The 23,820-nt window shown below is 36.6% G+C and overlaps 3 protein-coding genes across 9 annotated transcripts; 1 reads left to right on the top strand and 2 right to left on the bottom strand.

The window, feature by feature from the left end:
• Positions 1 to 64: 64 nt before the first annotated feature.
• LOC128886922 (small nuclear ribonucleoprotein-associated protein B) lies at positions 65 to 1,268 on the bottom strand. The gene is made up of 3 exons (XM_054142199.1): positions 1,108 to 1,268; positions 361 to 895; positions 65 to 243 (listed from the first exon to the last, which is right to left on the bottom strand). The coding sequence occupies exons 1-3, from the start codon at positions 1,108 to 1,110 to the stop codon at positions 128 to 130; spliced, it is 654 nt and encodes a 217-aa protein (XP_053998174.1). The 5' UTR covers positions 1,111 to 1,268; the 3' UTR covers positions 65 to 127.
• Positions 1,269 to 1,847: 579 nt separating this feature from the next.
• LOC128886921 (lipase 3-like) lies at positions 1,848 to 7,801 on the top strand. Of its 2 annotated transcripts, none has more exons than XM_054142197.1 (8): positions 1,848 to 2,038; positions 2,300 to 2,501; positions 2,852 to 2,966; positions 3,035 to 3,278; positions 3,592 to 3,750; positions 4,450 to 4,537; positions 4,601 to 4,746; positions 4,847 to 7,801. In XM_054142197.1, the coding sequence occupies exons 1-8, from the start codon at positions 1,937 to 1,939 to the stop codon at positions 4,997 to 4,999; spliced, it is 1,209 nt and encodes a 402-aa protein (XP_053998172.1). In that variant the 5' UTR covers positions 1,848 to 1,936; the 3' UTR covers positions 5,000 to 7,801. The 2 variants fall into 2 exon arrangements, with proteins under 2 accessions (XP_053998172.1, XP_053998173.1); XM_054142198.1 differs by lacking the exon at positions 1,848 to 2,038 and adding an exon at positions 2,069 to 2,135.
• Positions 7,802 to 9,387: 1,586 nt separating this feature from the next.
• Positions 9,388 to 23,764, bottom strand: LOC128886919 (atypical protein kinase C). 6 transcript variants are annotated; one of them, XM_054142190.1, is made up of 10 exons: positions 23,563 to 23,764; positions 22,958 to 23,043; positions 22,448 to 22,665; positions 13,532 to 13,582; positions 12,207 to 12,292; positions 11,160 to 11,445; positions 10,566 to 11,018; positions 9,920 to 10,392; positions 9,729 to 9,844; positions 9,388 to 9,621 (listed from the first exon to the last, which is right to left on the bottom strand). In XM_054142190.1, the coding sequence occupies exons 2-10, from the start codon at positions 23,011 to 23,013 to the stop codon at positions 9,534 to 9,536; spliced, it is 1,827 nt and encodes a 608-aa protein (XP_053998165.1). In that variant the 5' UTR covers positions 23,014 to 23,043; positions 23,563 to 23,764; the 3' UTR covers positions 9,388 to 9,533. The 6 variants fall into 6 exon arrangements, with proteins under 6 accessions (XP_053998165.1, XP_053998166.1, XP_053998167.1 ...); XM_054142191.1 differs by having other exon boundaries at positions 22,958 to 23,040; XM_054142192.1 differs by lacking the exons at positions 22,958 to 23,043; positions 23,563 to 23,764 and having other exon boundaries at positions 22,448 to 22,938.
• Positions 23,765 to 23,820: the final 56 nt, after the last annotated feature.

The following is a 23,820-nucleotide window of genomic DNA, read 5'->3' as shown; positions in this document are numbered from 1 at the left end:
TTGTTTGTCGAAGTAAATACATGTAAGATCTAAATAGAATTTTATTAATGAATGCGAAACAAAATTGCAAATACAAAAGAGCTTTTATTATTACCATCAGCGATACATCAGTATATTTAAAGAAATGTTAATATGGACGAGGAGGTGGTCCACCGCGCATCATCCCGGGAGGTGGACCTCTCATTCCTGGTGGGCCCATTGGTGGACCCCCGCGTCCCATGGGCGGCATACCTGGTGGCATACCTGTAATCACATTTGAACGATTCTTATTTCTCAGAAGTTTCATTCAGCGAAATCAAAGTGTAGAGCAAAGAAGTGTAATTAAAGAGAGAATAACAAAGTCTATAAAAAGAAAGTTACCCATCATTCCTGGTGGTGGGCCCATCATCCCAGGTGGAGGACCTCCGACTGGCATGCGTGGAGGACCACCGGGATGCATCTGAGGTGGAGCAGAAACTTGACCTCTACCTCCCGGTGTCATTATCTGCTGCGACGGCCCACCGACACCTCGAACAGGACCTTGTAATCCTGCAGGCACTCCGGCGACGTTAGCAGGCATACCGCGACCAGCTGTACGACCCATACCAGGTCCTGGTGCAGCACCAGGAATAGGTACTCTTGGTAATCCTTCCTCCGGAGGTGGAGGACCCTCTACCGTCAAGGAAACAATATTTTCTCCTCTCAAAAGCACAAATCCTAGTACACGTTTATCTTCTCTCTCCGGTTGCTTTGTATTCTTTGGTTTAATTTTACGAAATTCTTCGCAATCCCCAAGTATAAGGTTCATATGCTTGTCAAAAGCTTTGAATGTACCTATGAACGTTCTGGAGTCTTGTAAAATGATTCTGACTCTGTAGTTTATATGCTGTAGCATTTTATTGTTCTTCCCAATCGTCTGAAAAAAGAAATGTAATTTGTTTGGGATGTAAATAAGACTATATCGATAGTAATATATCCATTATAATAATACGTAATTCATTCAATTTTAGTAGATTTAAAGGAAAAAGTATTAACAATTCATTTTATTTCTTAAACACTTATACAATAGCTATCAATAAGGTTATGAACTGGAAACTTTACGAATATTTAGTAATGCTCTTCACTTACCATTTTGATTCCGTTTGTTTTAAGGTACAAAAATCAAAAACCAATTATTAATTAGGTAAGCGTATTGCGAGTGATTATAAACATTAAAATGTATTTGTTTGCCGGTTACAACAGACTGCACGATCGTTTCGATATCATCAGCGAACATAACCTAACAAAGCATAGCTACAGTGGCGCCATCGGTGGGAAGATGCCTAAGTTTGTAGTGAAAGTAGTTTCTATTAGTTCTGTACGATGGCGCCACCGTCCACTTTCAATCAATTATTCTTTATTTTTCATAAATACATAATTAATACGATTTCTTGCTTCGTAACATTACAATATATTATATTAATATATTATTTAAACATTTAGCTGCTTATACGTATGTAAATGCAGCAATAATTACGAATTCTTTATTTGATAGCTCCATCTAACAATAATGATGAGAACTATTTTCACTACAAATTTGACCGGTTTGGCGCTGGATGGCGCCATTAACTAACTTCTACCAAAGCTACTTTCGCCATCTAGCGTCAACAATAGCAACTAAGTTTGCTACAACTCCCACCGATGGCGCCACTGATGTAAAAATTCTCACCAATACTAAACCACCGAACTATACTGAATCATACTGAATTATACCGCATTGTTCTATTTGAACGTAACAAATGCCGCTCATCTGCTTCTTGCGTACTTTCTATTTACGAAATTACATGTGTGACAAAGGTCGGGGGCACATAATAAACGAGACATTTACATGGGGATCTTATCATCTATTCACGAGCAGGTCGTCACCTATAAAACACCCACGCTTTTATTATCTGTGATCAATTGTCAACGCAACACCATGTCGTTAATACGCGGTCTCTTAGTCTTTCAATTGTTTATTTGGAATCATTTCTTCGCGCTTGCCAATAAATCTTCTAATCCGGACGCTCAGCTTACGACAGTAAGTCAATTGTTCCTTGTCGTTCCGACAAGCTTACGATTACGAAGGACTTCTCAAAGGGGGCTTTGAAATTTTATTTCTCAATTAAATAGAAATGGTGTGGAATTCGTCTGATATTTTTGTTTTTATTTTACACGTTCAATAAAATACCATGAAAGAAAAAAAAGAAAGAAATATCTCTCTCTTTGGAACTGTTACAGTATCATTCCTCCTTATAAATGAATAAGTAGTTATCGTATTATTTATTTTTCGAACTTACAGCCGGAATTGATAAGGAAATACGGCTACCCGGTGGAGGTTCACAACGTTCTCACGGAGGACGGTTACATTTTGGAAATTCATCGAATCCCGTATGGACGAGATAAGGATAAGACAAATTCAAAGAGACAGTCGATATTAGTGCAACACGGATTAGCGGGTAGTTCTGCAGATTGGGTTCTTATGGGAACGGAAAAAGCGTTAGGTATTTATATTTACATGCATGCAAGCTGAGGTGTATGGCGAGGAGGGGACTTACAGAAAGTTGTATCATTCGATTATCGAAAAACAACTTCATTCGCAGATTTTATTATATACAGGGTGTCCCAAAAAATTTTGTAACACCTTGAAAGGGGTGGTTCGGAAGGTGATTTGAAACAACTTTTTCCTTAGCGAAAATGTTGTCCGAAGCTTCGTTGAGGAGATATTAACGGAAAGCACTGACCAATCAGAACGCGCGTATGCCGTAGGAGCGGCCGCGCTCATACGCTACCGCGAGCGCTCCATCGGCATATTCCCCCGGAAAATTTGTAAACTATATTTTTTTATTTTTAGGGTACATATTAGCCGATGCAGGATACGACGTATGGCTTGGAAATAACAGAGGAAACATTTACTCGAAAAATCATACTTCGCTTTCGGCTGCAGATCGGCAATTTTGGGATTTTAGGTATACTAAAATTCGTTCGTGTATTTGATACACTTTTCGTTATTTTCTTTGCAACGCGAATATTTCAGTTATCACGAGCTGGGCATTTACGATCTTCCCGCAACGATCGATTACATTCTCGATCAAACTAAACACGAGAAACTGTTTTACGTTGGCCACTCGCAGGGAACGACGCAATTTTGGATAACGATGTCGCAACGGCCTGATTACAATGAGAAAATCGGCTTGATGATCGGCCTTGCACCTGTAGCGTTTACCGGCAACATACGCGGGCCGATTACGAAACTGGCTAAATTCACGTACACGTTTGTGGTAAGTTGCACCTTCGGTTTTACCCGATTGCGCAAATGTGTAGAGCGATCATGGTCACGAAATATAGCAGATCTAGTATTTTAAAAACCTTTCTAATACTGTTACTACCGCTAGCGTTTAAAAACCCTTTCTATATCGAGATGATAAAGAAATTAAACTATCACAACGACTACTAATTTGAAAAACAATTTCACGGACCGCTTTCGCGGCGTGAAGCGTGCTAAAATGTTTTGAAAAGAAATACACAAAATAAATATGTAAAATATGTAAAATAAAGTGGAAAATAAACTAAAACAGCTCGTTCGCTTTACAGAGGATCGGAGAAATGTTTGGATACCCCGAACTACGTCCACGTTCCGCTTGGGGAATGTTCATATCGAACATATTCTGCACAAATACGTCGACCACGCAGTTCTTCTGCAATCATTTGCTGTTTCTGATGACTGGCTTTACCCATTCAGAATTGAGTGCGGTAAGCACTTATATTACATGTTAAATTGTTATTAAGTTTCGCGACTGTTTGGTCGAAAGTTATTGGCAAAATACTTCGATAACCCATTCACATTTTATTTCTTATTCACGAGGTTTCTAACGGTATTTATTCAAACTGATTACAAGGCTATCCCAAGGTACTGCAACCAATCAGGATCGAGAATGATAACCAAGGAATTGTAACCTTTGATGATAACTAGACTACGGATCTTTATGGATTTATAGAAAGTTTGAATGAGAACCTACGCGAGAACCTACAAAATGCAAACAATATGCAAGAATATAAAAAAGATTGAAAGTAAAGTTTATGTTATAATACTTGCAGAATAAAATAAATTCCTATTTAGGTTCAATTTTTGTAGGCACGTTCGCCAAGATTTTATTTTGCATAAAGATCCGCAATCTAATGATAACCAATGATAACGCAAAAAGAGTTCTAGAGAATTGACCCCACACCCCTTTAATTTTCAAATTGAATTTTGTGATAATTGAAGTAAAACTTAAAATTGTAATTCGTCAAGTTTTATATGTACTCCTTTTATCAGATTTTTTTTTATCCATTACACAATGATACTTTTATGGATTTATATCGAGCCCAGATTAATAATAATACAGAATTTGCCAATAATTAAATAATATGCAAGTTTTTGATTTTTACGCAAATTTCTAATTTGAACAGGAAAATTTGACGGTGATTATCGGCCACGTCCCTGCGGGAGCTTCTTGGAAACAATCGGTTCACTTCGGTCAGGGATATATAAATAAAGGTTAGCAACTGTTATGTTACAACAAAATGTAATATATGTTATAAATCTGAATGAATGTTTTAGATCACTTCAGGCAGTTTGATTACGATAACAAGGAAAAGAATAATCGCTTGTACAATTCTTCTATACCACCAGAATATGAATTAAATAAAATAACTGCACCAGTTGCACTTTTTAGTAGCATAGATGACTTCCTTGCAGTACCTAAGGTAAGAAAATTATACAAAAATCATTCTATTACAATATAAAATGCGTATAATACTATACTGCTGGTCATTCTATTAACAAAACTTTATTACTCCATTTTAGGATGTTGAACGGCTTAAAAAGAAACTTGCCAATGTCGTGTACCATGATGAAATATCAATGAAAACTTTTACTCATTACGATTTTGTATGGGGAAAGTCTTCTGTTACTCTTATATTTGAACCCATATTGAAATTGTTGGCATTTTATAAATAAGATGAAATTTTGCACAATACTTTACACATTATTAATTAATGTAATTTGGATGTAATTCTACATGTATGTTTAGAGGTCTATGTATCGATTAACAATAAAGCTATTTAATAAGTAGCACATTGAAATGTTAACTTAGAATTAGCAGAAATGAAACTGTTTTCTATTTAAAAATTAAGAGAATATGAAATTAAATTGTAAAGCTACTTTATTTGTATATTTAAACAAGTTCACATTCTCAGTATTATCGAATTATTAAATCGTCGACGTATATATTTATACAGTATATTATCAGGTTATCGATAATTAGACATAAAACATAAGTTAAGATTTATAAAAATACTATTAACAGCATTGTATGTAATAACGTTTTCAATACAATTTAATATGTCTTTGTATTACAGGAAATGAAAGGGAAACCTTGATTTATTTGCTAGTCAGTTGTCACGTCAGTTCAACAACAGAGTTCGATTTATTTCTATTTGTTCTCGTTATATTTCATTATAAATAAAACGCACTACACAAATTTCTATTTTCGTTTCAATTATAATTATACGATTAATCGTCGATTACTAATCGATACCTTTCGAATATTATTATCTGAAAGTAATAGTCGCATTACTATAGAACTTGTTCTTTAGCAGACAGTTATTTCGATATCATGGAAAACCGAGTTTCAAGTAACAAGGCGTAAATTGCTTTAAAATTTCTCATATATATATATGTATATACAATATATAAATGATAACAAGCATCCATATTTTTTTTTTTTATTTTGAGCGCTAACAGTAGAATATTTAAATAACATAGTTTTCATTCTATAGTGTTATTTTCATAGTTTTTTACTTGCAGCAGAAGCCATTTTCATTAATATATTTTTAAATATACTCTCGGAACTGCTGTTTGGAACATACTTTCTGACACACGAAAAATATTTATTTCAGACAATTATGAAGTAATAATGACAATTAATTATCGATAAAATATAAATAATTACGGTTAAAAAAAGAACTATGAACAGCAACTTCTCACGTTTAGATACTGTTTCAACAAATGATAGTGCTGTCGTTCAAATTGTACTATTTTATAAAATAATTATAATTTTGTCACAGAAGTATAAAACATTAAAATTATACATACGTATTTGTTATATTTATATAAATTAAATAATGGAATGAATTATAAACATTTTCGAATCTATGTACATGCATAAATATATATACATTTAGTATACAGGGCGAGGCACATAAAGTGAAACAGCAATGTCATTTTTATGAATGATAACAGTCATGAAGTCTCATCTTGTGTGGAAGAATTTGCGTTAATATTAACACTGTTAGATTTGCAAGAAATTAATGGAGTACTAATCGTGCAAATTCAAGAATGTCTCTATAACACAACATCATTGTTAATATCAATTAATAATTAAGAAGTTTTTACTGTATAAACACATTATAATTTTGAAATAAACTTTAATTTTCATTAGATACATCAATGTGTAATTAATAATGCAAGAATTTCTGCAATGTTCAGTATTCTTTACAACTACTATTTCGAAAATTGCATTTCTTTCTAAATCTCTATTGATATGTTTTACTTCTATACAATATATACTCATTTCTGGAAACAATATGGACAATACATTCTATTTATTCATAAACAAATGCATATAAGATCGCAAAATTTTTCAGGTCGTATTTCTAGTAAAAAGTAACGTGAAGATTACGATTACAAGTACAAAGAGTAATTAAAAATATGGTAATTATTATTGTTATGTATAATTAGTGAAAATGACGTTATTATGTACTTGCAAGATACCAATGTAAACTATTGTAATAGTTCGTTACAAAGAAATCGAAAATAATAAAACTGGAATCTGTAGTTGAAATATTTTTTTCATTTTAATCTAGATCTTTGTTTTCTTGATTATTGCATTTTTTTATTAAAAAAATATATCGTATTTGTTAAGTTAGTTTAGTTAAGTTTCATTTACACCTTTCTTTAATTATCTTATTCATTTGAGAAAATACAATGAACCAGTTCTGCAAATTCTAAAACAGTATTTACAAATCACATAAACACTACTGCAGTTACAGCAATGGGATTTTTAGTGATCCGTTATAGTAAACTGTGTTACATTTTTACGAAAAATTACTTCAGATAATATAGAAAATTATATACTAAGGAAATATTGTACAGTTGTGATCATAATACGTTTTCGGTACCTATAAATGTGTTCATAGGTGAACTCTCAAACCAAATGTAACGAAGCGTAACTTTACGAGAGAATGTTTAAACTTCAATGAGTGATTTAATGACAAACTTCATAGACTTAATATTATGGATAGTATGACGATAAAAACAATAATGAAGATTTATTATTTGTAGACGATTACAAATAAACTTACAACGATTGGTGAAGAAAGAAAATACACTATAATATACTTTCTCAGAAATGAGAACAATTTATAAAGCTGAACACAAAAAAATTTCATTTAGATTTATTTAATTTAATTCTATAGTGCTAGTTTAACTCATAAGAATCAAAATGGCTCACTCTGCATAATATAGTATACATATCTGGCATGTAAAAGTTTAAGGAAAATTATTAATCTTGTATAAAATTTCTTTTATATAATGTGTTTGGCAATTTTATTTTCGTGTGTGTCCTTATTCTAAATTCTTTTCAAATTATCCTAATTTCATGTCAAACCTTCATAACTCTCTAGATTCTTTATCAAGACTTTTAACATTTTTCTATATTTATAATAATCACAGGAACGAACAATCATCAGCAGTAAACAATTTTGGTATAACGTAACGTCTAAAGAATAGTGCTAGCACGATAAAGATTTATAAAATTGCACAAAACCAAGTGCTTTTGTTGATTATTTATCTAAAAATGACTCGATCGTCAGCAAGTAATTTTAAATTAAAATTTATTATCGATCTCAATTCTTAAATTATATTATGAAAAACTGTACTAACGGAAACAGTATTATTTATCAAAGTTCACAGTTGTTTTTCGCAACACGTAACTGTGACGATCTGTTTTCTAATACAAAAAAAGATATGGCAGTGGAAGATCTTTATACTACTTCGCTAGAATTACATGGCTTATCAAAATTAGTAAACACGTACAATATTCATCGGGAATGTGGAACTAGCAGCCTAGACTATCTATTATAGTCTCGAATGAAATAACGTTACTTAAACTACGAAAAAAAGACATTTGTCATTTTGTGCAATTTTTTCCTTTCGATTTTTCAAAAGACTCCAGATTGTAATAGGTTAGGTATTTTTCTTTGTAAAATTGATATCTTTTAATGGGAACAAAAATGCTCTAACAATCTTGATACTTTTATCGAGAAAATGTGATGTAATTTTACTCGTACAAAAGTTTATACCAAAATTATTTACTGTTCAACTTTTACGTCCTTGAAGTACGTAATTCAGTAACAAAATTACTCGAACAAATTTATACTCTACTATATTGTGATGTGATTAAGATCTTTTTAATATACATTGTGATCAATGTTTTCCTTTTACGTAACTGTTTAGTACTATATAATAGCATCAAACATTCTGTATAAAATAAGAAGAACGAAATATAGAAAGAAAATTAGTCTCATTAAAAATATACTTACGTTTTCTGTATTTTTTTTTGTTTTTAACGTAATTAATCTATAATATACAGTGTTCTTCTTAAATAGGTATTAGTTCGTTAGAAATATATTGTTACTATTGTTTCAGTGAATACGTTCATGCAAGCGGTATAGTAGATCGTATAATGCTTGTAAATATTAATAGAACGACTGCACAACGGAATGACATATTATCTACGAGATTAATCGAAGCAGTCAGGTACATTTTCCGTTTGAATTAATTCTCATCTAAAAATAATTGAAAATAATACCCATTAATATGCTTAGTTGCAGCACCATGTGAAAGAAGAATCAACATGATCGTATATAATATGTGGCGTAAATTAAATACTTTTTTTCCAATATTTAATACAAGGATTCTGTAAACTTCAACGTCGTTACAGGTTTCAAATCTCTTGCAATCTACAAAATTTATATTAACTATTGATTAGAGGCAATCTTGTAATATTAAACAAGCCTTATTTAGCTTAATTTAATGGAAGGCAAAACATTTGCTTTAAGAGTCCTTTCTTTGGACTTTCATCTTCCTCGTCGTCGTAATTGTGTTTGTCGAAGTTACTAATGATCTCATTGTTATTGCTAGAGCCGTAAGTAACATCTGCGATACTTAGAGAACTGGAGCATAACGGATTTTCATATCGGAATGGAAAAGGTGGCGATAACCGATATTCGTTATAATTATTGTCGTTCTCATTCTCTTCGGAGTACGTCATTAAGAAAACGTTGTTGTGATAACCTCGACTTCTTGAGCTGATGTTCAACAGAGGATCGATTCGAAGCTTCGCAAGTTTGTCTTGTAATTCGTACATGTAACACTGCTGCAATTGTTGATGATTTTGATTGTGATGTTGCACAATAACAAGCGGTTCTTGTCACACGCAGTCTTCCAGAGACATAAGTAACGGGTTCACGTACTCGAAGCCCTCGAATTCGCTTTGATCGATTTTGTCGATTACCCTCCTGTGAAATATATAGTTTCGTGAGTAATCCAGCAATTATTTTTTTAGACCAAATATTGAATTGTTACAAAAATACGACTATTATAGCGTCATATTTATGAAACTTACGGATCATCGGGTGTTAAATGCACTGGTTCGTCTGTAAACTCTGGCGGGAAGTTAGCTAAATCGCGATCAGAATCTAAACGTGGTTTATAAGGTGGTGTAACTTGTTTTTGCTCCAACTGTAAACGTAATCATAATATTGAATGTATAATTTACGTCGCTCTAAAAATACACATAATAATAATGATAATTACCATTTCCCAATCGATTGCTTTGAAGAAAGGATGAGCAACGATGTCGAGGAAAGCAGTTGGCCTTTTACCGCAACCTAATCTTTCATTAGGATCTTTGCAAAGGAAACCTTTGAGGACAGAGGCTGCTTTAACCGATAACGACCTCGGTATACGAATTGTCTTCTGCAAAATAACTTGAAACAGATAATCTTCGGTATTCTGATCGGGATTTTCCGACGCGCCCGCAACATCAAACGGGCTGCGCCCTGCGAGCATTTCGTACAGCAGTACTCCAAGTGCCCACCAATCTACAGAGAAACTATAATCTTCACCCCGTAATATCTCAGGCGCGATATAATTTGGTGTGCCACAAAACGTGGCAGTTGTATCGCCCTCTCGAACGCCTTCTTTGCACATTCCGTAATCAGTTAATTTAACGTGTCCTTCGTGATCGAGTAGTACATTGTCTAACTTCAAGTCTCTGTATATGATACCTGCGCAAAAGAATAATACGTTAACGTATATATTTACATTGATCTCTAAATCGTACAGCAAAATCTTTTTAATTCTTTAATCCAATTTTCTTTTTTTTTGTATGTGTATAAGAAACAAGAGCAGTTCTTTTTCCTTGCACGTTTGAAAAACGATAGAAGAACTTTTCTTTTACCTTTCTCGTGTAAAAAGTTTAAGGCGAGGCTAATTTCAGCTGCGTAAAATCGTGCGTGCTCTTCTGGAAGTCGGCGTTGTCTCTGCATATGAAACATAAGATCGCCGCCGCGTACGAACTCAATCACGAAGAATAGACGGGAAGGCGTTTGAAAACAGGAATGCAGGCCCACGAGGAAAGGATGATTCGAGGCAGTTTCGAAGACGTGCTTTTCCGTCTGAACCCAATCGATGTCTTCGTCGTCCGTTACCAAGGCTTTCTTAATCACTTTCATAGCATAAATCCTTTTTGTACGCTTCAGTTCGACCATCAAAACTTTCGCGTAGGAACCACGACCGATTACCCTAATCAATTCAAAATCATTCAACGAGTATTGCCTCTGCATATCATTAGAATTATCTGCGTCATTTAACGTATCCAGTGGCAATTCCTCCCTTTCTTCGCTTCCAGTTCCTAGAAATATACAACAATCCGTAAAATACACACAAGATTAGTTTCACGTGATGGTAGCTTTTTAAACAATTTTTTCAATGATTAATTCGTTCTCCAAAGAAATTCTTCGCTTTTTAAATACACGTTACAAATTGTTCTTACGATTGCGCGAATGTTCCTCGATAATGGGCGACTCTGAGATCTCATCTTCGAGGTGAGCTACAGGGCTACATTGAACAGAATCAAGCGGTTGATCGCCGTTCCTGTCGATCGTCTGCGATTCTGTGCTCGACATCTGTTGCTGCTGCTGCTGCTGTTGTATGTTCAAGCATGGCATGCGCACCACCTTGTGACATTTCTTGTGAACGAGTAACTTGCACTGAATGCATTTGAACCCCTGTCGTCCTAGTCCCCAAATCCGATCCTGGCAGAAGGCGCAAAACGCTCGCTGTGAAAGTTAAAGGAAAGTTAACGAACGATGTACTTTAAAAGAAGCTCCGAGTACCCGGCGAGGAGCTCTTCTAAATGAGAATGGTGCAAGTCAAAATATTGTTAGAAAACTGAACTATCTCCATACTAACAATCAAAACGTCCCTTCTTAAATGAACAACTTATTCATGATTTACTTCTACGTTCAATTCTACTAATTAAATTCTGCTGCCTCTTTTCTTCTTTCTCCATTTGTCTTTCTCTTACTTTCTCTTACACCTCTATCGTTTGTGAAAATTCTATATACACCCTTTTCTCTTACTTTTCACAGTATCTTCTTTCTGTAACTCCATGACACAGAAGCTGAAAAATCTGGCAATTGTCGTCCTTTATTCTTTTCTTTCTCCCCTGTTCGAATGACTTAGAAACTTCTCAATTATCAATCCTCATCCATTTAGCTTTTTTTCTTACCAAAGACCATGTTAATACGATAGGACTGACTCGCACCACTCTCATTTTCCTGTGACTTGAGTGAAGAAAAATTAGTACTGAAATTGGACATTCGGTAAATACAGAACAATTCCTGGAAATCACTAGCCAGCAAGTTCCCTTTTATCAGGAATTAATCTATCCAACACAGACTGTTGTTTACTGGAATGTGATGCATACAATACGTGCACAATGGGGGAGAACATGTGAAAATTATAAGTAAGAATGGCAAAGCAAGGAAAGCCAGCAGGGGGGGGGGGTTAGGGTTATTGAATGAAATATGATGCTTACCCGATTGAAACGTTTCGCTTGAAATATATGACCATTCACTCGGTACAGCTTCCTCCATCTACGTGCGCCGCGTCTGTAGATGCTTCCTTTGGAAAATGAAGAAACATAAATATCACAAAAGAAGAGAGATAGATTCTGTCTTGAATGTCTGCCTCGATGTCTCTTCGTTCATTTCCAGAATATAACTCTAAGATAATCGAGGTGTTGTAGAATATAATCATGCCTTTACAGTCACGCGTTTAATTATGACAAACGAGTGTTATTCGATATTTCCTACTGTAAAAGTGGATATTCGTTCCTAACGGTTTCTAGCCAAGGTACGAGATAAAATATTAGTATATTCCTGGTTGGAATACCGCACTGAAGCATTTGCAGTAAAACTGCAACTGGGTTGGCTCGCTCCATACTTTGGTCCGTCAAAACTATTAAATAATCTTGACAAGGACGGCACAAGTAGTTTGGAGAGTTTGTAAACACGATAAGAACATCTCGAGTCGCGAACCCGCGGTATTTAAAATAGAAATTGGACGTAATTTGCGTCACGTGGAATCGTAAGGGATGGAAAAAGTATTTCGTTAGTTTTATTTACAAGAAATTATCTTAACACTTTACCGACCGATAGCGATTCGACGTCCTACCGACATGTTTTACCGACCATTCGATGGTAAACACTTCTATGTTTTGGTTAAAATTGTCACGTGCGATTACTTATACTCGTAATTAAATCTAATACCATTTCAACAAATTATTGGTTACTATAAAAAAAACAATTCATAAGTAAAGAGCAAAAAGACGATTACTAGACTCCCAGTCGGTAAACGAAGACGACGAGAAGCTTTCTAATAGGCTACCCAGTCGATAAGTGGCGAAAAAAGAATTACCGAGAAGTTCGAATACTTTTTTGATTCGTACCTTCCTCTCTAACGTGTTCTTTATCGATACTCTTTCGCACGTAAATGATGAAATTAATGTAAAATGCATCAAGATTGCAGATGTTCCATGAGTAAATCGAACAAAACAAATTCTACTCAATCTTAATGCGGCAGCAATATTAAAAGAAGAGAAAAGGAAGCGTCGATAAAAGAATGACGAACGATACCATCGAAGACAATAGTAATCGTTCAGCAACACCACCGTTGTTCATACCTTTTCACGATAAACTTGAAACTTATTGTTGATTGATTATTGTTAGTATAACTCGCTGGCTAGTATATGTATACGCATACCGTGTGTACGTGTCTGTGTGTGTATTTACGAATGCTCTATTGACATACGTTAGAAATTTGTATCGTTAAAAGAAGGAAAAAAAAAAAACAAGAACTCACTGTCTTCTCCTTGACATGGCATCCCAGGTGCAGGCGGCACGTTGGGAAAAACTGTAACAAAAATAGACGACTTTTAATTTATACATCATGTTTCGCGTGTAATCAAGCCGTGGTTCGTTATAATGTATAATGAATGACGCGACGAAGATGCAAATGAAGTGTCTGGAAGAAAGCGAGTTGAGCGAATCTTTATGATAAGAGAAATTCACGTTGGGAAGACAAGCATTAAATGTTTCTCGTGTTTTACAGAGACAAATTTACTGTATACATATAGTTTAAGTACAAATATGTATGTATATAATAATACATAATATATATGTATGTATATAATATATCTATATACATATAAGTCTCAACCTGGTGGCCGTTACAATTTATCTATACGTATATGTATATGAATGGTTCAGTAGCCAACAAATTTTGTTTATTGTTGTTCTACTACCACAGATTACGAGTACACTTGATAATTATTAGGCGTAGGAATTAATTCTCTGTCTTCTTTACATACATTCTTCTCTATTAAAATTTAAAAAAAAAAAAAAGTTATCCCGAGAAACACTTAATGTTTGGACACAATAACATGGTTTTCTCCCTTAGCGGAGCAAGAGTATGCGTTGCCTTTGTGAAGTGTCTAAATGAAAGACACGATTGGAAAACCACGTGAGCCGAGAGTCAGAGCGTGAAATGAGCAAAGCGTAGGTCAATTAGAATTAATTAATATCTTGAGGTATACGAACACATTCGCAACTCCTGCACGCACGAGACAACTAGTTACAGATTTACAATTATTCGTCGACGTATAATCGATCATTTTTTAATCGCTTTACTTATATTTCGGTAGTAAATAAAGATAACCCAAATTGGCAAATACAACGCAACGTACTTTGCTAATTGAATCTCGAGCACCTAATTTACTCTAGCGTACTCTAGACGATCGAGAGCTCGGGTTCGAGGGATGGAAAGAATATCTCATGAATATTCCGCTGTACAGAACGAGCATCTTCACGGTAATTAGTCTGGGATCAATTTTTTTTTTCACGATGCGGCACTGCGGCCACTAATTTATCAGTGTTTCAATTAATACCCTCGGGTTATCACGTTAACGTTATTTCCATTCCTGTTGTTGTTTCTTTTTCAACGGATTTCCTACTTTGGTTAGACGTCGGTTCATTTTTACCTACAGTGGGTGTAGAAAGTATTCGTACACCGATCAATTTCCAAAATAAACTGTGTAAAATTGTAATTTATTAACTTATTTTTTTATAAACAATGACATTCTACATATTCTCGGAAATCTCTAGAATAGATAGATTACAAAAAAGAATAGCTATTTATGTAAGTTGCGAGATTTTAGTTATTGGAAGTGAGATCTTTTTCAATTCCACTATTAGAACCTTTTTTGAAACAACTTTTTCCTTAGCGAAAATGTTGTCCGAGGTTTCGTTAAGGAGATATTAAGCGAAAACCCCGACCAATCAGAGCGCGCGTATGCCGGTTGAGCGTAGGCTACGCGCTAGGCGGCCGCGCTCATACGCTACCGCGGCAGCTCCAACGGTATATTCGCGCTCTGATTGGTCAAGGTTTTCCGTTAATATCTCCTCAACGAAGCTTCGGACAACATTTTCGCTAAGGAAAAAGTTGTTCCAAATCACCCCCAGAACCACCCCTTTCAAGGTGTTACAACATCTCTGGGACACCCTGTATATCTATCTTAAAGACTTCCGAGAATATGTAAAATATCATTGATTATGAAAAAAGAAGTTAAGAAACTACAATTTTGTACAGAAGTTTTTTAGAAAATTGATCGGTGTACGAATCTAAAGACGCGGTAGCGTCTCGATGTCAAGTACATGAGAAATTATAAAGCCACCCCGTATATAGCGTGGCGCTACCACGTATCTTTTACTCGTAAAACTGCGATTCCAACCTAACCTGAAATTTCTTCCATTAACATCTCATGACGCCTGCAATATTTCCTAAATTTAAAGGCATTTTTCTGATGTAAATCGCATGTAAGCTTTCGAATAAATCAAAATCAATAAAATCGGTCCATGTACAACTGAGATATCGTAATATCATGTCGTGAATCTGTCAGAAATTGTAGATTTTTCTTCTGATACATTCTACGCCCACTGTATTATAATATTGGTCTAAGCGAGAGTGAGGTTTTTAGGCTATGGAGCGATAGGATCCTCAATCTCGCTTGGATTGATTCATAGCCCTGTAAGTACGCTTTATTATACTGTAATTGATAATTCTATAATAACAATCTTTGTAACGGTTAAAACTTGCCATTTTCCAACGCAAATACGTTGTGACTCACGCATAACGATACATCGTTGTTACGATAGATCATTGTTGGATACCAAAAAGTGTTGCTATCGTTGCATTTAAACGAATACGATCGGAAAACAACGTATATCGCGTAGCGTTATCGTAACGTTCTGGTATCCTTTTGACACATCACAGACATCGGCGAGCAACTGAGTGGCAAAAAAGCAGCGCCAACGAGTTTAGTACTTACGTCTACCGATGTGTACAGATAATCTATTTTTGAAAGTCATCGCCCGCCGCGAGCGTATATCGTACTGTTACTTTTATTCCGTAACTCGATCATTAAAACCCGACCCGATAACGAGTAACATTGGTTTCAATTGATGCGATCGCGATGTTATCGCTTATCGGGAAAATCTTTACGAGACGCGAGCAAGTGCAACGGTTGTTTCCAATTTCAATCTACACCTTAACGTTTCTCTCGCGAAACGATCGATCGATCGGCCCGCGACCATCGGCCGAGTGTAAATTCTTATCTTTCGCGCCCTGCACGTCGACCTATTTTTACCAATTTTCTAATTGCATTCGTTAGAACTGACCGAATAATCGGGACATTCGAGTGCTGATAACTCGAGCCGTGTAAAAATCAATCCAACGAGTTAAGCCGTGTGTGCGATTAAGGTTAGGTTGTAAAACAGCTGTTGCCGAGCCTCGCCCATTCGCGGTGGCATAACCACCGTACTCGAAGTATTTTCTGCTGTTTTCCTCGCGTTTTCTCCCGTTTACTGTGAAGTCAACAATGAGAACATCGTTAAATAAGACGAACGAAAATTCGCCCTTCTCGTTTAAACGATAAACGATCGTTCGAAACAGACGAGAATTCTATTCGTTTCTATTCGATCATTTCCGAAGTTTATCCATCCGAATCGAATAATCAAACTTAGTAGTTGGCATTACTTGGTCGAGTTACGCGAATTATTTGAATCTTCGGGTCGATTTGAATATTACAACAAAACTAATCCGAAACAATTATGTTTTACCGAGTGCTAGAACTCCAGCTGTACCCAATTTACTCTAATTACTGCCTCGGTACTGCTAACACGACTGTGCCACAAAGACAGAGCCGATTCTCGTTCAATCAACATATACATTCCTATTATGTAATTTCATGGTTATTGATAAGATATCCATCCATTTCTTTTTTACGGATTTCCTTGTTTGATCACAGCGTAGAGGAAACACGGCGGTTCGAAAACCTCGAAATTCTGAGGAAGTTCTTTTAACAATTTTAATTACAATTTCGAGTTAAACCAAGTATCTTATTATTGTAGAAAATCGTTATACGTAGTAAAGAATTGAATATTGTACTTTGTTCGGAATTGCTTGGAACTTTTCTATTTTAAATACGAGCGAAATTGTAAATGAAAAAATTTTGTGGACCGGAAGAGAATCGAACCCTGGTTATAACTCCACAGTCAACCGCTTTACTCGCTCATCCATTTCATCGTTCCGAATATGTAACTTTAGAAATACTAATAAAAAGTAATAAAGCGATGTGTATACACTTTCGCGACGAGAGAGCTGTAGGTGGTTGTTGGAATAAGGAGATCAGACTAATGAACAATATTCCAAACGAGGACGCGCCGAAGTACAGCATTCTTAACCCCTTGACGACGCTAGACGAGCGACTAAACTGTTGTACAGCCGTATTCGAGAAACCTTATTTCAAGTTCTTAAGGCGTAAACTTTTCACTATTCGCTTTCCATAACAATTACTATTTTAGTTAAAGCTTCATTTGGATTTCTTATCAGATTTCTATTACTGAAACGACGCTTCGATAAGTGAAGTCGATTTACTAAAATTAATTACGAGAACCAAAATAAATTTGGATATACAGTGGGTGTAGAATGTATTCGTACACCGATCAACTTCCCTTCCAAAATTTGGGGGAAATTGTAGTTTTTTAACCTCTTTTTTTTATAATCAATGATATTTTACATATTCTTGGAAATCACTAAGTTAGATATAGTCCAAACAACATTTACTAGTTAATATAATTTGTGAAATTAACAAAAAAATCCAAAAAGTGGGTAAAAGTATAAAAGCAATAAGTATTTGGACGATTCTTATGACGAACCATTTACAATAGAGTTTGTAACGTAAACACATCAGTTTATTGCTCCGTACGAATTAGTAATCATCAAATTTCCAGTAAAGTACTTTTAAAAAAGGTTCTAATAGAGGAATTGAAAAAGATCTCACATCCAATAACTAAAATCTCGCAACTTACATAAATAGCTATTCTTTTTTGTAATCTATCTATTCTAGAGATTTCCGAGAATATGTAGAATGTCATTGTTTATACAAAAATAAGTTAATAAATTACAATTTTACACAGTTTATTTTGGAAATTGATCGGTGTACGAATACTTTCTACACCCACTGTATGCTTGTCTTTTTGTATGGATAAAAGTCAGCATGAGCGAGAGAAACATGGAACGTTAACGAACATTTCGATACTCGGGTTCGTAAGTATCTTCAGAACTACGAGTACCTACTACGACCTTGTCGACGACCTTGAAACCTCGTCAACCATGACCTTGAGAGAATTTTCCATTCTGTCGATTTGTTCTGTCGAATTGTCCCTTAGGGGAGTTAGTTATGCTTGAATACCGTGCAATCGTAATTAATATCGAAGACGTTTAGTCACTCCAATGTCCAGCGGCGGGGCCCCCCCCCCCACACACATACACACAGGGCGTGTCACGAGAAGCAATAGACCTAAACGTATCTGTTTGTATTCAAGATAGGAAACTGATCTTACAGTAAAACATTAATCGGAGAGCGGCGCATACCGTGATTAGTGAACAAATTTGTTCAAGGTCATGTTCGAAATTCCAAGGTCATCGACATCTTTTCTTTCTCAAATAAATTTTTAAAATTCACGCAAACTTCTACCCACGCTAAGTATTCCGCATCGCGAGTTGCATAAATTGGTAATCGTTAAATCGTGGATTTTATGCATTTACGATACAAGCGAAGAGGACAAATATACAGGGTGTCCCAGAGATGTTGTAACACCTTGAAAGGGGTGGTTCGGGAGGTGATTTGAAACAACTTTTTCCTTAGCGAAAATGTTGTCCGAGGCTTCGTTGAGGAGATATTAAGAGAAAACCCCGACCAATCAGAGCGCGCGTATGCCGATGGAGCGTAGGCTACGCGCTAGGCGGCCGCGCTCATACGCTACCGCGGCCGCTCCAACGGTATCCGCGCGCTCTGATTGGTCAAGGTTTTCCGTTAATATCTCCTCAACGAAGCCTCGGACAACATTTTCGCTAAGGAAAAAGTTGTTTCAAATCACCTCCCGAACCATCCCTTTCAAGGTGTTACAACATCTCTGGGACACCCTGTATACTGAAAGTAACCGAAGAGGTACATGCACTGTATATGCATTACGTTAATTAATAGAATATATCATACGTACATTATGTATATTTTTATGTTCTCCGCGTTAGTGTATACGACAATTGCATAAAATCCGCGGTCTAGACATTACAATATCACGAAACACGTACAGACGATCAGAGAAACGTGTATGTTAGGACACCGCTGTCTCAAAAACACACGGCGTCCTTACGCGATCAATATTTTGCAATTCCATCCGACAGCTGGAATCTGCGGTTTAAACGATGATTACGGTATTCCCGTGGTAAACGGACTCGCTGAAGGTCGACAGAGGACGAACGTCGCTCGGTATCAAACGAAAACAATGGGTTGAAAAGGATAGGGCGGACGGATCGTGTTTCGTTGCGAGTCAACTGACCGTGTTAACGCGTTCGCGATTTCATCGAGTCTTTGCAAGTTCAAGACCGCGATAATTCCCGTTCGTTTCGCTTAGATGATAAATTTGATCGGTACTTTGTTGCGATTAGTGCTCTGGTGTACTGTTACATTTCGATTTGTCTCGGTGCTTTAATATTTGAACTTCAATATAATTTACCGTTATCATGAAAAATGAAGAAATATATGCCGACGTGATTTCCAGAGCCGAATCGGATATCACGCAGATAATATACTCGTATGACAGCGAATCTGGTAACGGTGGCTACGAAAGAGATATTGAGCGGAGAAAATGCGATCCACGAAGAAACCTAGAAATGTTTACAGGTAATCCAGGTGTCAGTAGATTAATCCTCAAATTATAAATAATATCGTTGGATTAAAAAAAAAGCGGTACGATACTATGATATCAAAGTTAAAAAAAAAAAAAAAAAAAAAATCCGACACGCGATTATTATCCTCGTCTCAACGACATTCGCGGGGACTAGCCTTTCGAACTTTCTTTTCTATTCCTGTCGATCGTGAAAAACCTACCCCAGGTGATGTCGTTGAACCAAAATTGAGGAGTTCCGGTCGTGTCGTCTATCAGCGAGGGGATGGGGCCTGCGGTATCCGGTGGCGGATTACACGGTCCATGTACACGACACCCTATAGCGCGATTGCTCGTGGCGTACATCATCTCCGTCGCGGCGATTTCGTCGACGTCGATGTCCGACGCGTCGTCGATGCCTTTGTCGGTGAGTATCTTCATTCTGGAGGACGACGAGGGTTGGATGAATATATCGTCGCGGGGACTGCTGTTCGGGGAGCATTCGGTGCGAAGTCCTCCGATAGGTTGCTCGTACTCGGCGGAGTCGCTGCTCGGTGAGGGCGGGTAGGTGCTGGTGCTCGATTTAATCGGGCGATCTCTTGGTAAAACTTGTATGCCTGTGGAAGAGGTGGATGGTCCTTCGACGGCAGAGGGAATCCTACGCCCAACGGCAGCTGCGGCGGCGGCGGCGGCGGCTGCGGCCGTAGCGGCTGAATAAGAATAGAAGGCACCACCTTGTATCATCATACTGCAGGGTGGTTCCTCCACTGCGGCACCGACACCGGCAACACCACTAGGCCCGCTACAGACGGAGGAGGAGCCGACACCTAGCTCCCCTTGTACCTGCTGTACGACACCGTACAACCCCTGCGTAACTCCCGTCTCGGTCTGATGAAATTGTTGTTGTTGCTGTTGCTGATGATGCAAGCTCTGATGCTGCTGTTTATCCTTCTCGCGACGAGGTGACCGACCCCGATCGCTGACCGAAGTTGCGCTCCAGTAACCCCACGCCATTTCGCAGCGAATTTAGCCGTATTTGTCTCTTTCACCTTTCTCTATCCCGGCTGCCTAATATCGTCCGCCAACAACCGTGCACCACTGGCTCCCGTATTTTGCTCGCTATCACCCTCAAACTCCCACCCCAAGTTTTCCCTACTTTCCTTCCTATGGTACGCGCGCACGCTCTCTCAATCTCGCTCTCTCCCTTTCTGGCCAGTTGTCTTTCCCTTCCTCTCCTTCTTTCTCCTCGCTTGTCCTCGGTCCTCGTCCCTTCTACCCGTGGCCGACCTCTTGCAGGAGCCCGGCTGAGAATGCGACGAGTCAGCGCGATCGATGCTGGTTTATCGCCACTTTTGCAACCTCTCCAGTGACAACAGCTATTGTTAAAGGTACGCTGTCACAACCTCTCGACATGAATCGCGACCATCGACAAACGACCGTGTAAGATTTCCTCTCGTCGAACGTGGCTGCGTTATCGACGGACAAACGTTTACGGTCAATCGACGAACCGACGTTTCGCGTTTCAGCTTTTCTTTCGCAACGAGATACCAAGTTATCTTCCTTTAGCGCGTGGACCGGGTGTAATAGCGTCTCTAGATCTATCCCCGTGGGAAAAGTTCGTGGCTAATCGGTCCGAGTAAGAATATCGACTGCTGCCGCGGGATTCGTTAACTACCGTCACCACCCGACGCGCTTTACTCCACGAAATGCGCAAACGCTGGGATAAAGGCACACCGAAAACAGAACTAATTCCTCTTTAACAAACCACCCTCTCTTCCCGTCTTTTCGAACCTTCCCTCGTGTTTCTTTACACCCACTCACACCTTCCATCTCTCGTTCATTCCTCTTCCATCCATACTCATCTCAATGCATCAACTTTCTCTCATTCTATCCTTTCTTTCTTCTCTTATTCTTTAATTCGTTCGCATTCGTATTAAACACTCTTCTACAAGAGTTCCAGGGAAAATATAGTTTTAACATACCAGAGGTGACCTAATGATACAAAAATTTATGTATAATATTCTCGTCTCGAGAATTATCTCGATTTTAAGTAAAATCGGTCAATAATTAATGCTGGATTAAATAACGAAGGTTACCTGTTTTAATTTTGGAATTTTTCTGATACATATGTTATTCGCAAAGAGAATTATTAAATAATAATTCAACAATTAATCAACAATTAATTCCAATGCAAAGCCTCAAAACCTCTCGTCATTCTTGATTTTCCTTTCATTTTAGTCTTTAGAATTATTCTAAATGTATACCCACCTGTGCATAAACACCCTACACATGTATACATATTCAATTCACGTATAGATTCTCCAAACTTTTTTCAATATGAAACAATCTATACATTATTTAGTTGAATTATATTTAACTACACTATCAACTATCTGTAGAACTACACAATTACGTGACACATGTAATTAACGTCTCGCCCAATGTCGTATCAATAGTGTTCATATGTAATCTGTAATATACATATACTTACCATGTATGATTATATCGGTATCCTTTTCTAGTTCATAAAGGCGCAGTGCTTCGTCCAGTTCTTGTTGAGAGGCGATCCTACATGGGTCTCCTTCGTCGTCAACCCATTTCATCGTAAATTGATCCGGTCCTGCTGCACCGAATCCACATATCGTACGCATCTCTTCCCGCAGTGTGTCTACCGAAATTCCAGGAGTAATATATGTAATCTGCACTTCCCTAATATAAAAGAAACCATTATAACCGTTTTTCTTCTTCTTCTTTAATTATACTTCATATTGTAAAACACCTATTTTCATAAGTTAGCGACGAAAAATTTCAAACAAGGAAAGGCAACAAGTGGTTCAAAGATATTCCTAGAACATATATATGCACAACTTATAATATTAATATTTATAGTATTCTAGATTTAACACCACTAATTTCTGATTATTTCATTTAAGTATTTCGATTAACAATTCAATATGCTATTGAAAGCTAATTAGATTCACAAATATTATGTACATATTACCCATTGTAAATTATTTTCACTCGTATATCATCGTTTTCTGTTGTCTGTGTAGGCATTTTTATTTAACTTATACGGTCCTATTCCTGTTGAAAAATAATTACAATGTAAGGTTAGTTGTATCAAATTGAATTCTAATTGTAGAATGGTGGAGAAACATCAGTGGAAATAAAAAACCATATTATAAAAACCAGTATCATAGATAAATTCTTACACAAATAAATTATTTGCTATGTGTATATATATATATATATATATAGTTACAATTTTTTAAAGTAATGGAATCTATGAGATCGCAACTGTTGTCTATAATAATTCCCACTATTCTATAATTACGATTAAACAAATTGGTATAAACACCCAATGTAGCACAAATCGACTAAAAATTGACTCAATTGACACGAACGACATGATACGTGATCATTCTCATTCGAGGAAAGACATTTCCTGATTACCTTTTCATTAGCATTAAAAACGATTTAAGAGAAATGACATTTACTAATTCGACATTTCGTTATATTTAAGACACTTTAAACAATAATTACATTCGCAATTTAGACCAATTTATGCTACTTAAGGTTGATGTGTGTATACGATTTCTGACTCACCACGATAATTTTTTCGAAAATGATTCAATCGCTACGTCCGATGAAATATTCTCGAAATGAACGTCTCATAGAAAAAAATATCGTCTTTTTGAACTACCAGCTAGAAAAAGAGGTACAACAAACACAAAATTGAAAAGTACTTAACACGGTAAAACGCGTTGTCAATTGGCAGTAGTCGCCATGTTATTAGACACACACCGTCACAGCCACAGCATAGCATACATTTTCTGTAATATGGCGACATGCATGGTATGCAAG

Source organism: Hylaeus anthracinus, unplaced genomic scaffold, assembly GCF_026225885.1.
Source record: "Hylaeus anthracinus isolate JK02 unplaced genomic scaffold, UHH_iyHylAnth1.0_haploid 11985, whole genome shotgun sequence".
NCBI lineage: Eukaryota > Metazoa > Arthropoda > Insecta > Hymenoptera > Colletidae > Hylaeus > Hylaeus anthracinus.
This window is presented reverse-complemented; position numbering and strand designations above follow the sequence as displayed.

What these genes read in the sequence shown, in the direction of transcription:
- LOC128886922 (XM_054142199.1), bottom strand. An exon ending in CCCACCACCAGGAATGATGG is followed by an intron (nt 244 to 360) that starts GTAACTTTCTTT and finishes ATGTGATTACAG; the next exon opens with GTATGCCACCAGGTATGCCG.
- LOC128886921 (XM_054142197.1), top strand. Translation starts at nt 1,937, where the DNA reads ATGTCGTTAATACGCGGTCTCTTAGTCTTTCAATTGTTTATTTGGAAT. An exon ending in CGGCAATTTTGGGATTTTAG is followed by an intron (nt 2,967 to 3,034) that starts GTATACTAAAAT and finishes CGAATATTTCAG; the next exon opens with TTATCACGAGCTGGGCATTT. An exon ending in AATTCACGTACACGTTTGTG is followed by an intron (nt 3,279 to 3,591) that starts GTAAGTTGCACC and finishes TTCGCTTTACAG; the next exon opens with AGGATCGGAGAAATGTTTGG.
- LOC128886919 (XM_054142189.1), bottom strand. Translation starts at nt 20,970, where the DNA reads ATGGCGTGGGGTTACTGGAGCGCAACTTCGGTCAGCGATCGGGGTCGG. An exon ending in GTTCAACGACATCACCTGGG is followed by an intron (nt 13,583 to 20,180) that starts GTAGGTTTTTCA and finishes TTTTTGTTACAG; the next exon opens with TTTTTCCCAACGTGCCGCCT. An exon ending in CGAGGAACATTCGCGCAATC is followed by an intron (nt 11,019 to 11,159) that starts GTAAGAACAATT and finishes GTATATTTCTAG; the next exon opens with GAACTGGAAGCGAAGAAAGG.